General features: G+C 35.7%; 3 protein-coding genes across 4 annotated transcripts; 2 read left to right on the top strand and 1 right to left on the bottom strand.

Moving 5' to 3' along the window:
- The first annotated feature begins 1,093 nt into the window (after positions 1–1,093).
- On the top strand, positions 1,094–4,320 carry LOC147294260 (CHY-type/CTCHY-type/RING-type Zinc finger protein). The gene is made up of 12 exons (XM_086230666.1): positions 1,094–1,286; positions 1,444–1,531; positions 1,624–1,680; positions 1,773–1,805; positions 1,903–1,980; positions 2,175–2,218; positions 2,328–2,368; positions 3,085–3,167; positions 3,256–3,347; positions 3,433–3,502; positions 3,622–3,663; positions 3,896–4,320. Exons 1-12 carry the CDS (start codon positions 1,234–1,236, stop codon positions 4,019–4,021), a joined length of 807 nt encoding a protein of 268 aa, XP_086086792.1. The 5' UTR covers positions 1,094–1,233; the 3' UTR covers positions 4,022–4,320.
- A 1,536-nt stretch (positions 4,321–5,856) lies between these two features.
- On the top strand, positions 5,857–9,753 carry LOC147294259 (adenylyl cyclase). Of its 2 annotated transcripts, none has more exons than XM_086232820.1 (11): positions 5,857–6,156; positions 6,629–6,727; positions 6,824–6,978; positions 7,091–7,184; positions 7,387–7,457; positions 7,546–7,652; positions 7,795–7,916; positions 8,097–8,185; positions 8,496–8,555; positions 9,096–9,200; positions 9,329–9,753. In XM_086232820.1, exons 1-11 carry the CDS (start codon positions 5,988–5,990, stop codon positions 9,446–9,448), a joined length of 1,191 nt encoding a protein of 396 aa, XP_086088946.1. In that variant the 5' UTR covers positions 5,857–5,987; the 3' UTR covers positions 9,449–9,753. The 2 variants fall into 2 exon arrangements, with proteins under 2 accessions (XP_086088946.1, XP_086088945.1); XM_086232819.1 differs by having other exon boundaries at positions 6,629–6,739.
- Positions 9,754–10,761: 1,008 nt separating this feature from the next.
- On the bottom strand, positions 10,762–12,910 carry LOC147294258 (CASP-like protein 1E1). Its single transcript, XM_086232484.1, has 2 exons — positions 12,523–12,910; positions 10,762–11,290 (listed from the first exon to the last, which is right to left on the bottom strand). The coding sequence occupies exons 1-2, from the start codon at positions 12,762–12,764 to the stop codon at positions 10,942–10,944; spliced, it is 591 nt and encodes a 196-aa protein (XP_086088610.1). The 5' UTR covers positions 12,765–12,910; the 3' UTR covers positions 10,762–10,941.
- Positions 12,911–13,426: the final 516 nt, after the last annotated feature.

Here is a 13,426-nt window from a genome sequence, read left to right as displayed (position 1 = left end):
TTATCCTCTTCATCTCTCTCTGTCCGAGTGGGCAATGGGTATGCAACTATGTAATATTACAAAAAATAATAAATAATGGATTTTGCATAAACCCAATATTTTTGGCAAATTACAACTTATACCCTGAGGTTGGGTGTGTTTTATAACTTACAACTTATCATTTCAATATTTTCAATTTAACACCCAATGTTTTAAGTTTCTTACAATTGACTCGTTAATTGATGATGTGGCAGTTGTAGGTCATACATTTTGCTGACCTATATAAGGCCGACCGACCTCCCATCAAAACTTAGCCAATTGAAGCTTAGCCAAACTGTGGGAAAAGAGAAAGATAGAGAGGTAAACTCTCGCCAAAACTTTTGCTGACTTGTAAGGCCAACTGACCGCCCATCAAATTGAAGCTTAGCCAAAGCTTGATGAATTGAAAAAGCTCCAAACGAGAGGTCGGTCGTCTTTATAGGTAAAAAAAAATGTGGGATCCACAACTGTCACATCATTAGTTTACGTCTAACATGACGGTTCGACATACGAAGATAATCAATTGTAAAGAAATTAACATATTAGATACTAGGGTTAAATAAAAAAATGATTCACAAATTTTACAGTGAATCTCAATTTAATCCATTAACTATAAAAAATGTCAGTTTGGTCCACGAACTTTTCAAGTTGTATTAAACAAGTTAAAACGTTAATTTCTATCAAAAAATTTAACGAAAAGTGATCATGTGCACAACAAGTGACCACATTTTCAAAGGTATTTTAGTATGTTCATCACATTTTTATGTGACCAATTCCGTTAATTTTTAGATGAAAGTTAGCGTTTGTACTATTTTGATACAAATTGAAAAGTTTGTGGACTAAATTGACATTTTTTTATAATTAGTGGACCAAATTGAGATTTACTGTAAAGTTCGTAGACCATTTTTGTATTTAACCCTAGATACTAAATTAAAATAATTGAAATAATAGGGTGTAAGTCGTGAAATAACACAAACTAGGGATAAACTTTAATTTGCTCTATTTTTATTGCTTTAAATATTGAGAAAAATAAAGGGGAAAAAACACTATTTTATTGGGGGGGAGTGGTGTAAAGGGTAGACCCGTTTTCCATTTACGTGATGGCTGGCTCTGGCTCTTTCTAACTGAGGATTCAGACAAACAGAGCCAAGCCAACCCATCCTTCCCAAATCAGGAAAGTTCTTGCATTCTTAGCCTTTCTCTGATCCAACTCTCATGGAAGGCTCAGCAGCCAATGAACGTCTTGATTTTGGGAAAATGGGTTACGGGTACGTGTACCCATCAACCTTTTCTTCTTGTTTTGATTTCCATTTTCATTTCCTTGAATTATTTGCTCTGTGTTGTTCCATATATCTAATGGGTTTGCATTTTTGTGAGTGATTGTTTCATATATTTTCTGGGTTGTTCTTTTATTTCTTTGTTCAGATGCAAGCATTACAGGAGGAGATGTCAGATTCGAGCTCCGTGCTGCAACGAGATTTATCCATGTCGTCATTGTCACAACGAAGCCACGGTATTTTTCATATTAACATTTCAATCTGTAACATTTTCCTATATATATATCCACATATTATTCATCTGGGTATGTTTGGATTTCAATTCCAGAGCATGTTGAGCAACCCCTTTGATCGGCATGAGCTTGTTCGCTATGATGTCAAAGAAGTACGTGAATATATGTCCTACTCTCTCTGTTTTTATTTATAATTTCTGTTTTTCTTTTCTCATTGTTTTTTTTTTTTGTGTTGCTGTTTCAGGTTATTTGTTCAGTTTGTGACACAGAGCAGCCGGTTTGTGTTTCTTCCTATGTTGGCTTTAATCCAAAAGAAAAAAGAACAAAAAAGCTTTCTTGGTTCTGATTTTCTTCAATATCTATATTGGTTTTAGGTAGCTCGAGTTTGTACAAACTGCGGCGTCAGTATGGGGGAATATTTCTGTGAAATTTGCAAATTCTATGACGATGATGTAAGCTTACCATATAAAATTGAATTACCGTACCCAAAAATTTGTGAAAGTTGGCTTCTTTTGATGTTATTTATTTATCAATCTTTTATCAGAGATGAGCTAGATTCAGATTTGATATCTGGGTCTATGATCTGTGTATGTTAATAGTGGTTTCTTCATGTTCTAAAGTAAGCTTTTGTATATATGCCCTGCAGACTGAGAAAATGCAATTTCATTGTAATGATTGTGGGATCTGCAGGTTAGTTCAGTTTTAGTATTAATTTCCTGTTTCTATATGGCTGATTTTTTTCATCCAAATTCGTGAGATTAAGGAGTTCTTCATATCTAACTTATACTATGGACAACAGAATTGGCGGTCGTGAAAATTTTTATCACTGCAAGAAGTGTGGTATGTACTTACAACCATTATGGCATTATGTTTCTGAAATTGAAAACTTGCCTCTTTATTGAACTTCTGAATGTATGAAATCTAGTACCTTTTTTGTTTCACTTTTGATTTAATCAGATCTATCTTTTGGGAAAAAGCGTACAGGGTCTAGTGCTAATAAAGTTTTGGAAAACCAGTTTGGTTTTGTGCTACGCATTTTTTGGAATTAAATCGTGGAATAAAATGGAAATTGTAACAGTGCATGCCCAACACCCTGTACCTGGACACTGCATTTGCATGAAATTGTGCTCTCATTTGTAGTAGCTTATGCATAGATGAGTGCTAGAGCAAGATTTTAAGTCAATGATTCAGGGACTATGAAATCCCTCTTTTTCTTTTAAATGGGTTATAGCTGTTGCTTAGATTGTGCAATCTGTGCAGCTCTTATTATCTTCCTTGAACTATTTGCATGAAATTGTGCTCTCATTTGTAATAGCTTATGCATAGATGAGTGCTAGAGCAAGATTTTAAGTCAATGATTCAGGGACTATGAAATCCCTCTTTTTCTTTTAGATGGGTCATAGATGTTGCTTAGATTGTGCAATCTGTGCAGCTCTTATTATCTTCCTTAAACTAGTAATTATGGGGGTTGCATCTGATTTAGTTTGTCAAGTTTTTAAATTCTGAAGAAATATTTTGATAGAAATCACATATAAAGATGCCCTTTTAATTTTCAGCGTCGTGCTATTCGATTGGCCTGCGTGATAATCACTTGTGTGTGGAGAACTCCATGCGGCACCACTGCCCCATTTGTTATGAGGTTTGTGTTGAAATTTCCTTAGTAGTTATACAAGTAGGAAATTTTTGTCATGTTCCTAACAGTAAAACTATCATATTGTGTTCTGTAGTTCCTTTTTGACTCGTTGAAAGACACTACTGTAATGAGATGTGGGCACACAATGCATTGTGAATGTTACAATGAAATGATGATGCGTGACAAGTAAGTGGCTTCACTTCAATTTCTTTAGTTTACAAGTCAAAAGTTGATCATGTGCTTCCTAACTTAAACTGGTTAAATTACTCAGATATTGTTGTCCGATATGCTCTAAGTCAGTGATTGACATGTCCAGAACCTGGAAGAGAATAGATGAGGAGGTAGGCTTCTCAAATTTAAGTGCATAGTATGGAAAGTTGCAGTTAATTTATAAATTTTTACAAAGATTTCTTGTGTTGGTTGATTTCACCCTAATTTGTTGACATTTACATACTGCCAGATAGAAGCAACCGTTATGCCTGAGGATTACCGGGACAAGAAGGTACTTACTTTTCATCCTTGTTCAGGTCTACCTATAAAAAAGGAAGCCACTCTAGCTCTAATACCAGGGCATGCCTTTTTTAGTGTAGAATGTTGATGAACAAGCTCTCCCCAATATTTGTTTCTTTTATATCTATATTCTGATTAAAGCAGAATATCCATCCCCATACAATGTCATGTCTTATTCTGCATTATATACCAGCACAAGTCTGAGAAGCAATGGTGATGTGCAGGTATGGATCCTGTGTAATGACTGCAACGACACTACCGAAGTTTACTTCCACATTATTGGGCAGAAATGCAACCACTGCAAATCATATAACACCCGCACGATTTCTCCTCCGGTTCTTCCTCAATGACCAGACTATGGCTCCCAGGAATATATATATATATATATATATATATATCCAGTCTGGTAGGCACAGTGAACAAATGGGAAGGGGAATTTGGTTCGCATGTTCAATTACATTCGATTTTTATCCTCCATTGATTCTGTACCATTGCATTATGATTCAAATGATTGTAATGTTTATGTGTGCATCCAACTTTTCCCAGGTCATTCTTCCTCCAATTTATGTGGTTAAAACCCAGATGATGAGTCTTGGGTTAATGTAAACATTACATGTACTCTAATTCAAGGGAATGGTTCATGGGCTAATGAAAAATGTGGCAGATGATAATATATATATATGGTAGTAATTATATATAGAGATCAGTTATATAGGAGTTTTCTCTAGAGAGAACATCCGCAAATTTTGACTGACAGAGCGCTGACACGGTGCTGATATGGTATCGAGATGTGTTGCAGTCAGTTCATGTGCTTGTGTCGGCACTCTGTCAGTTGCGGATGTCTTTTCTAGAGAAGGATTGCAGTTATATATATATATATATTAAAACCTAAAATCTAACCGAGTAACGGAACTCAAAGCCATGAGAGTTAAACTAAAGAATAGGTATTGATTGAAGATTTATACTCTTAACTCTTAAGTATTAAATCCTACTAAGAATAAAATGAGAAAGTGAAAGAAAAAAACCATAAAATATGTGTCCTGCAGTGATAAAAATGGTATATATGTATATGCAGAAATAATTTCGCTCATCATAGAACGAAAAATTTCACGCTCATGTAACCACCTAGCAATCACAGAGTGAGAATTTATTGATTGAGACTATATATATATATATATATATATATATCTTCAGTCATGAAACTAACTTTCCAATCTATTAGAAATTATATCTTACATCAAACTATTGGACCATCTCTATCTGACTATCTGTACCATGTATTGTTTATACGTTTGTCAACTGATATGAGCCATTTTCTCCCCCAAAATTGCATTACACAGTGCAGTCCATTATGGGGTAGTTTCCGGTCACTTTTGGTAGAGGCGTGAGCGAGTATATATAGTGGAGTAATTTGATCCCATCCAAAAATATTTGCAAAATCTCCCCTCTCACCCTTTGAATTTAGTAATAACTTTTTTCTTTATAAGAGAAATTAAATCATAACTAACTCTTAATCAACAAAAATGAAAATTAAAATGTGAGAAATTGTGAAAATAAGGATTAAAAGATGATAAAAACTTATCAAACGCCTTTATAAATAAGAATTTCAAAGAGATTTTTTAATAGGGATAGTCATGCCACATGTATAGTACGACCTCCAATCATATAATGATGACTTGTTTCTATTTCGACAAAAAGTCTTTTTATAAATAAAACACATGACGATGTAGTACTTACTGATTGATTGTACCATAAAAATTGTGTGGGTTCCCTATTGAAGACTTCTTAGGAAATTTGAACCCCAACCCCTGAGATGAGACACCCATCTGGCCATCTCAATCATGTTCACTTCTAAGTAGTTGCATAGTTGCATGGTAATATGAGAACAACGTGATTAGTTTGAAAAACATTAAACCTCGATTTTCATCCTTAAATGCAATATTTTGCAAAAAAAAAAAACGATGGATGTATTTGTAATTAAATCTTTTTAAAAGTTACTCTCTTTTTTTATCACTTTTTTATTTACCATGGTCTTTTTTTATCACTTCAAACTTCAAAGTTCGAAATTTCATCAAATTTTTTTTAGGTGTAGTGATCAAATTTACGGGTGTACTTAGCAAGTAGCAACACTTATAGAAGTGAAGCTCCACAGAAACAACCCTGGACCGCCGTTACAGAAATACATGTTCCACTCTCTTCCCGTCATTCCCTCTAAACCCTGATCGTTCGGTACCCGGGCTTTAGCTCTGTCTGTCTCCAAAACTCGCCGAGTTCACTCAGAGCCCAAACTCAGCCTTGACTCGGTCCTTCGAAGCCATGCAAGTGGTCTCCAACACTCGCAGGCTCTCTAGAATTTTCAAATCTCCCATTTTTGTCAATTTCGATCGGTTTCCCGTTCCAGATTCCCGAGACGTCGAAGCTCCTCACACTTCGCTCCAATGGCGGAACCTCAGCAGCTTCTCTTCCCAAACCTCCTTGTTCTCTGGTAGTTTCAGTATCCGCTCATATTCTAATTCTCACTGTCAGCCTTTCTTTTCACTTTTTTTTTCTTTGATTAAAAGTTTTTGCAGATTACATTCTGTTTGGGTTCCAAGAAATATCTGAAAAGTAAAGCTGAACTCCAAAGGAGTAAAATATTAGTTTTTCGATTGTTTTTCCTTTATTTTGGTTGTCTTGTAATGCAGATTTTGTAGTTCATATTGCGTTTGGTTGCTGAGAAACCTGAGGAAATGAAAGGGAAAAATATAAGAATTATTAAGTCTCATGTTTTTAGTGACGAAATTTGAGTGTTTTGTTTTCATGTTCTTAGGTTTCTGGAAATTGAGAAGCTCTTAACTATACTGAATAGGTGTTAACATTAGTTGGATAAATTCTCTGAGTATTTTCTCATTAACGAACAAACGAGTCTATATGATTGAACCAATGATTTCGTAACATTAGCATGCTGAATTATATAGGCTTCACTCGAGGTTATCTTTTGCCAATGGAGCAGCACACAATGTACACAATGATGACATTGAGGGCACCCTTTTCCTCTGAAGCGAGTACCATCGAAGGTGGTTCCACAGGTTGTAGCTTTGCATTGGTGTAAATTGCTTAAGATTGTTGTTTAAGTTCATTCAAAAATATTTGCTTTGATTTGTTGAGCGCAGAGGCTGTGAAGGAGCTGTATGATAAAATGCTGCAATCTGTGAATGTAAAACGATCAATGCCCCCTAATGCTTGGTTATGGTCATTGATTGAAAATTGCAAAAACCACGATGATATTAAGCTTCTATTTGACATCTTGCAGAACCTCCGAAGATTTGTTAGTTCCTAATGTCTCAGCTTTATGATTGGGTCAACTTTTTCAATTTGCATCTTCGAAGTGAAGTTTAAGTTGTTCTGTTGACAGTTGCATGCTTTGGTTTTGATTGCAGAGACTGTCAAATCTTCGCATCCATTCTGATTTTAATTGCAACCTCTGCCGAGAGGTTACCAAGGCATGTGTTCACGTGGGGGCCCTCGAGTTTGGTATGCCATTTGAATCTGCTGTTTAGGCCAGAAGTTTGGTTTCTTTCTGCGAGTGAATTGTTAAATCTAGACTTAGAGAAACTCATGCACGTAAATTGCTAGGTGTTTGGAGTTCTGCACTTTCTGGCTTTTAAATATACTTTGAAATGCTGTGTAGTGAGTAGGATGTCATATTATCAAATTGATATATCTGACATTGCAGGAAAGAAGGCCTTATGGAAACATAATATATATGGATTGGCTCCTAGTATCGGATCTGCTCACCATTTACTGGTACTAATGACATTGAACTTTGATTGTTTGGGTTTCTCTTGTGCTAAATATTTGTATCTAGTAAAGTCTTGCTGTAATTTGTCTGCAGTCATATGCTAAAGAACACAATGATGCTAAACTTATGGTAGAAATAATGAGTCTTTTGAAGAGGAATGGTGTACCCTTGCAACCTGGTACAGCAGATATTGTTTTCAGGTATCTAAATTATAAACTAAGACTGCCTCAACAATGCTTTTGCTTTTACAAGATAAAAATTAGCTAAGGTTATAGATTTTTGTAGCTTTTTATATTGTTCTTAATATTATCTTAAATTTGTATTTGGATTGACCATTTGCAGCATTTGTTACAAAACTGATAATTGGCAGTTGATATCTAAGTACTCAAAAATGTTTGTCAAGGCTGGAGTAAAGCTACGGCAAACTGCATTTGATGTGTGGATGGAATTTGCTGCTAAACTAGGTCTCTACAAATTCTCAGTTCTCTACTATTATGTTACACCGGATAATGTTCTTTTTCTATAGTCACCCCTAGTTATGCCAGTGTTTTGTAGGTTATGCTTTCCTTTTCTTCAAATGAATATTTTCAATTATGATGGTTTCCAATATATTGTTTAAAGTATTTCAATTTTCTAATTTGTAGGAGATGTTGAATCATTATGGAAAATTGAGAAGTTGAGATCTGAGACGATGAAGCAGCAAACTGTTGTGAGTGGATTTTCATGTGCTAAGGTAGTGAATCTTACATTTTCCTCTCCAATTTCCATGCCTATTTGTTAAAACCAGACTGACCTATAGATGGGTCCAGTTGAGCTATGGGCTGGAGATGTATAATTATTTTACCCAATATGCTAGAGAACCACTCAAAATCTGGTTATAGACAGTTCAATGACTAGATCTGTTAAATGGTCTCTGCAAAACTAGAACGTGGAAGTTTGAGCTTTGTCTCAGCATCTCTACTTGGAGCTTTGTTTGGCATGAGCTATTAGTTTCAATCAATTCACCCCCTTTTTTTTGTCATTCTATATTTAATTCTTTGCAGGGTTTTCTACTAGAACATAAGCCTGAGGAAGCTGCTTCCATCATCAAAGCTCTAAATCAGGTTCCCTATTGTTTTCATACTTTAATATTATGGTAGGAAAAAAAAAAATTATATCAAGGTTTTGATAGGCAATATAAATTTGAGTCTTCAGAGAACTGTTAAGTTTTTAGAAAGCACCACAAAATCTCCCTATTGAATGAATGAAGCAACTATGCTTCATTGCTTTTGTTTATTATATCTGGATAAATGACCATATTTGATTTTATTGTATAATGGTCCACCCTGTTGAGAGGCAGTAGTAAATGTAAAAGTAAATCTAATGCTTGACAAACAAAGAGGGAGGGACAGACAAAATAAAAAAAATAAAAAATATATGAACAGGGAATAATACTTTCCCTGTTTTTCCATGAGGTGTTAATTCTAGTATTGAATGCAGCTCAAGGTTTTGGCATCAGATTGGTTCCATCTTTAATCTTAATCTTTGTATTCTTTTGTAATGCCTCTGGGGATATGATTTATCTTAAAACTTGTACTTCCCATATTATGGTCTTGTTTCATATGTTCTTATTTTCTGAGGCCATTGAGGTTTATGTATGCCAGAATTTACCTGATGCAAAGAAGTCCAGCATTGTGGTTGAGCTCCAAAAGTTGGTTAGTGAGTGGGCCTTAGAGGTTATTAAGCGCCAAAAAGAAGAGGACAGGAAGGTATACCATTTCTTTTTTTATATGCAGTTAGTTTTGGTGGAAAAAAAAAACTAGATTTCTATGCTTGTTCGATAGTCTGTTTGAGGATTTATGCTTACTCAGTTGTCCCTCTTTGGTGTATTGTCCAGGCATTAGCTGTATCTTTACAATCTGATATTCCTGCGATGGTTAGTGAACTATCAAAGACGGGCTTAGAGGTGAGTGTAGATATGGAAGACCTAACCAGCAAGGAAGGGATTCTTTGTTGAAAGTCCTTAGGGGTAGAGTGAAAATCTGAAGGATGTGCTTTTTGTATCTTGTAAAAGAGAGATCCATTTGTTCGGGCCAAGGTTGATGAGCACTTCAATAATTTCCTTCCTTACAAAGACACTTCTAGTTTTTTCATTGGTGCATTAGACTAACTGTTTTTTATTACAATTTTGGATGTAAGTCATTTGAGTCAATTGATTATATAAACTGTTGTTTTTTACAGTTTTGGATGTAAGTCATTTGAGTCAATTCAATCATATTATTGTTTTTTGAAAGGAATTATGTTATTGTTTCTTTTGATACAGCTGATCGTGCTATCTTTTAAATGCTGAAAAAAGACTATTTACTTATTTGTTAGTTTTTACCTATATAAATGGAAAAAAAATAAAATGAACCTAACTAACCAATAGATCTTTCTAATGCCTAAATATTAGTATCACTTTATATTAGTTCACTAATTTATATAGTAATACCATAGATTACGAAAGCAATTGAAAACAACTCTACCACTAACGTATTGCAAATTAGAGGGTGCAGTCCATTAATTCTACTTATTAGACCTCTTGTTGAGGCCTAAAGCAGCAAGCACAACTAGAAAGAGAAATGCTAAGGATCCAAGCAGGGACAGGACCACTGAGGCTGCCACTTGGTTACAAAATTTTCATGCAGACCTTGTTCCATTGCACATGTGAATTCCCTTGGTACCCGATCAGCCCGATTGCCAAGGCGGCTCCAATGCCGGAGAAGAGCAGCGCCACCATTACCAGATCAAGGAAGATGATGATCATTGGCCCTGAGCTGTTCTTTGTACCCCGGGTTGCAAGGGAAAGGACTAGGGAGAATGCTGCATAACTTTTTTCTTTGATCATATTCCTATATGCATTCCAGTATTACCTGGTACGTACTCGTTTATTATATTAGCAGTTAACACCACCCTCCCTAGTCCCTACCTTTCTTTTTCAATTTTTAGTCTAGTTTTTTGTTCGACTTCAATTATATCTCCATTGTTTGCGTTCGCATTATAAATTGAGTAGAACTCCCAAATCCACTTGTACGCTATACCAATGAACATTATCAAACAAATTCAAATATACTTCTGTCCTTTCAAGTTCTGAAAGAGAAAGTGAAAATAATAAAGGGTAAACAGGAAAAAAATAAAAAGAACTAACCAGCTTTCGACAGAAGCTCTACTTGGGAGGGAGAAAGAAATTACAAAAATTTTGAGGAAAATATAGTTAGGGGTTTCAACCTAATTCCTTTTACCCCTGTTCCAAAATATAGCTAGAAATTTTGGTGAAAGATAATTTGAACATATGGAGTAATAATGATATATATATGTCATCAAACTTGTTTATTACACACATACCAAACTAGTCCTTGACATTAGAATAATAAAAAGGAAACTAGTCCTTGACGTGGACAAGAGAGAGATAAGAATGGGCTTTACCTCTATATATAGGTATTGCAAATTAGAGGGTGCAGTCCATTAGTTCTACTTATTATTAGACCTCTTGTTGAGGCCTGAGGCAGCAAGCACAACTAGGAAGAGAAATGCTAGGGATCCAAGCAGGGACAGGAGAACTGAGGCTGCCACTTGGTGACAAAACTTTCCAAATACATTGCAGACCTTGTTCCATTGCACATGTGAATTCCCTTGGTACCCCATCAGCCCGATTGCCAAGGCGGCTCCGTTGCCGGAGAAGAGCAGTGCCACCACCACCAGATCAAGGAAGATAATCATCATTGGCCCTGAGCTTTTCTTTGTACCCCGGGTTGCAAGGGAAAGGACTAGGGAGAATGCTGCATATGCACACGCTATGGCGTTTGCAACCACAAAGTACCTAGCACATTGTGATAAGTAGTCTTGGTAAAATTAGTTACTAGAATAATATATTGCATGATGGGATCAATTTAATTAAAAAGAAAAGAAAATAAAATGGTTTCTTTTCTTTTTTTAATGAAAATTTTAAATATAAGCAGTCATAGACTCATCATAGTGAATAGAAATTGCAATGGGACGGACAAGATTGAGTTTGTCTCATCATCTGACATCTGTTCTCATTAGAACTAGGCCCACTCCATCGAGTAGTTGAAGATCTCTATTGCCAAAAAATAAAAAAATAAGTTAGGTGATAAGAGAGATAGACACCGACACACGTATATGATGTACAGAATAGGAATAGGGCTAACACTTTTTCTTTTCCCATTAGAGGGAGGGCCTAAGGAATTGTCATATATCATCTCCAGCTGTGAATCATTTTTCAGAATTGTTAAGGGCAGCCCATTTGAGTAGGACAGTATAATTAATGTAGCCAAAGTCCGATGGCATGATATAGTAGCTAAGGACATTTAAGCCATCTTTACATAATGTTCTCTCCAACAATACTGACAAAATTTACATAATGTTCTCTACAACAATACTGACAAAATTTACAACCTCCTCTATCTCAAGATGATGATAATGACAACAATGATAACAAGGAGGGTTACAGTTAGAGGGATATGTAAAGTTCTCTTGTGGGTTACTTAATTGAGGGCATAGCCAGAAAAGTGTATTGAGATGAACATATATCGGACTGAGTGAACTGGATGAGTTGGGTGTTTAACTTTGAAAGCCAAGATCCTCCCCTATATGAATCTTCATGTATGTCATATATATGTGCTCTGTTAATTTTGATATAAGCTAGAAAAAACATCTTGTTTTGTATGGAGTCAAACTCTGCTTAATTTTATTCGCACCAGTCCCTGAGTCTCATATACACATGTATATATGTAGTATGTGTATGAGGTGCCTAGCTTGACACTTGATGTGTGAATATGTGATGCATCAAGACAAGGTAAAACAATTTCTAAATTGAATAATTATATAGATGTAGCTATAGCAAGCATTACTCATATGAAATTGAAGGCGAATTAATGGTTTTCATGCCCATAATATAAGAATTATCTTGAACTCAAAAGGGTCTAATATTGTAACCCCCACTAGGTTTATTATATGTAGCATTGTATGCAAAACAAGAGCAACTAATTGTGAAAACAGAGAGCGAGAGAGACAAAGAGAGGTTAGGCTTACACAAAAGCAGATAAGTAATGCCACTTGGCTGTGACCGGAATATCTATAGGTGGCAAGGTTGGCAGCACCTTAATTGGTGCAACTTTGGTCTGTTTATCAACCCCAACAACTACGGCAGCAGCCAGAGTTAGCACCAAGGCCAAAATTCTGAGAAGGGATTCACAAGTCCCCACTGTTCTCTGGTTTGCCACTTTCACTTCCTTCTCTATCCCACCATTGTTGCCCATGTACTGAGTCTCCATCTTAATTCCCAAAACCCAACTCAGAGAGACAGAGTAAAAAGTTAAAAGATAGAGAGCTACAAGTAATGGGAAGCTTTAAATATATAGCAGAGTAGCCAGAGAGGGATGAGAGTGGTATTAATTTGGTGTATTAATTATGGAGGGGAGAGTGTGAAAGACAGGTTTGCTGGTGACATTGTTAGGAGGGCAAGTGAAGGTGGGGGGGTCCATGAAATAATGGAAACGACAAGTAATTAAGGCCTAGGAACTGGATATGTGTGTTAGTGTGTATGAGATCGGACAGAGGAATTGATAGGAGCCTCTTTGTCATCTCTTTTTTGAGTGTGTGTGCGTGTGAAAGCTACACGTCTACATCCATGTTATATATATCTATATGACACTTTCCATTTTCCAAATTGAAATTTATATGTGAATTTGTGATGGTCTAAACAAAAGCCAATTGGATATATTCGGCGCCATATATTTATCTGCAGGGACAGTTTTGACTTTTGAGGGTATTTCACTGTCAAATTACTCTGCTAGCTATAGCTTTTACATGGCTCGGAGAGTTTTTTGGGTATTCAAATTAAGAGTCAATTTTTGTTCACCACAAAAGAGTGGTGGTGAGAATCACCATCATAATAGATGAGTGACATGTATAATAAAAAGATGGTTAAGCGACA

Source organism: Dryas octopetala, chromosome 2 (genome assembly GCF_963921425.1).
Source record: "Dryas octopetala chromosome 2, drDryOcto1.1, whole genome shotgun sequence".
Classification (NCBI taxonomy): Eukaryota; Viridiplantae; Streptophyta; class Magnoliopsida; order Rosales; family Rosaceae; genus Dryas; species Dryas octopetala.
This window is presented reverse-complemented; position numbering and strand designations above follow the sequence as displayed.

Bases quoted from the DNA above. Each gene is read 5' to 3' on its own strand.
- LOC147294259 (XM_086232819.1), top strand. From the start codon at position 5,988: ATGCAAGTGGTCTCCAACACTCGCAGGCTCTCTAGAATTTTCAAATCT. The intron at 6,740-6,823 runs GTTGTAGCTTTG...TGTTGAGCGCAG, and splicing joins CATCGAAGGTGGTTCCACAG to AGGCTGTGAAGGAGCTGTAT. The intron at 8,556-9,095 runs GTTCCCTATTGT...TATGTATGCCAG, and splicing joins TCATCAAAGCTCTAAATCAG to AATTTACCTGATGCAAAGAA.
- LOC147294258 (XM_086232484.1), bottom strand. From the start codon at position 12,764: ATGGAGACTCAGTACATGGGCAACAATGGTGGGATAGAGAAGGAAGTG. The intron at 11,291-12,522 runs GTAAGCCTAACC...ACAATGTGCTAG, and splicing joins CATTACTTATCTGCTTTTGT to GTACTTTGTGGTTGCAAACG.
- LOC147294260 (XM_086230666.1), top strand. From the start codon at position 1,234: ATGGAAGGCTCAGCAGCCAATGAACGTCTTGATTTTGGGAAAATGGGT. The intron at 2,369-3,084 runs GTATGTACTTAC...TTTAATTTTCAG, and splicing joins TTATCACTGCAAGAAGTGTG to CGTCGTGCTATTCGATTGGC. The intron at 3,348-3,432 runs GTAAGTGGCTTC...TAAATTACTCAG, and splicing joins GAAATGATGATGCGTGACAA to ATATTGTTGTCCGATATGCT.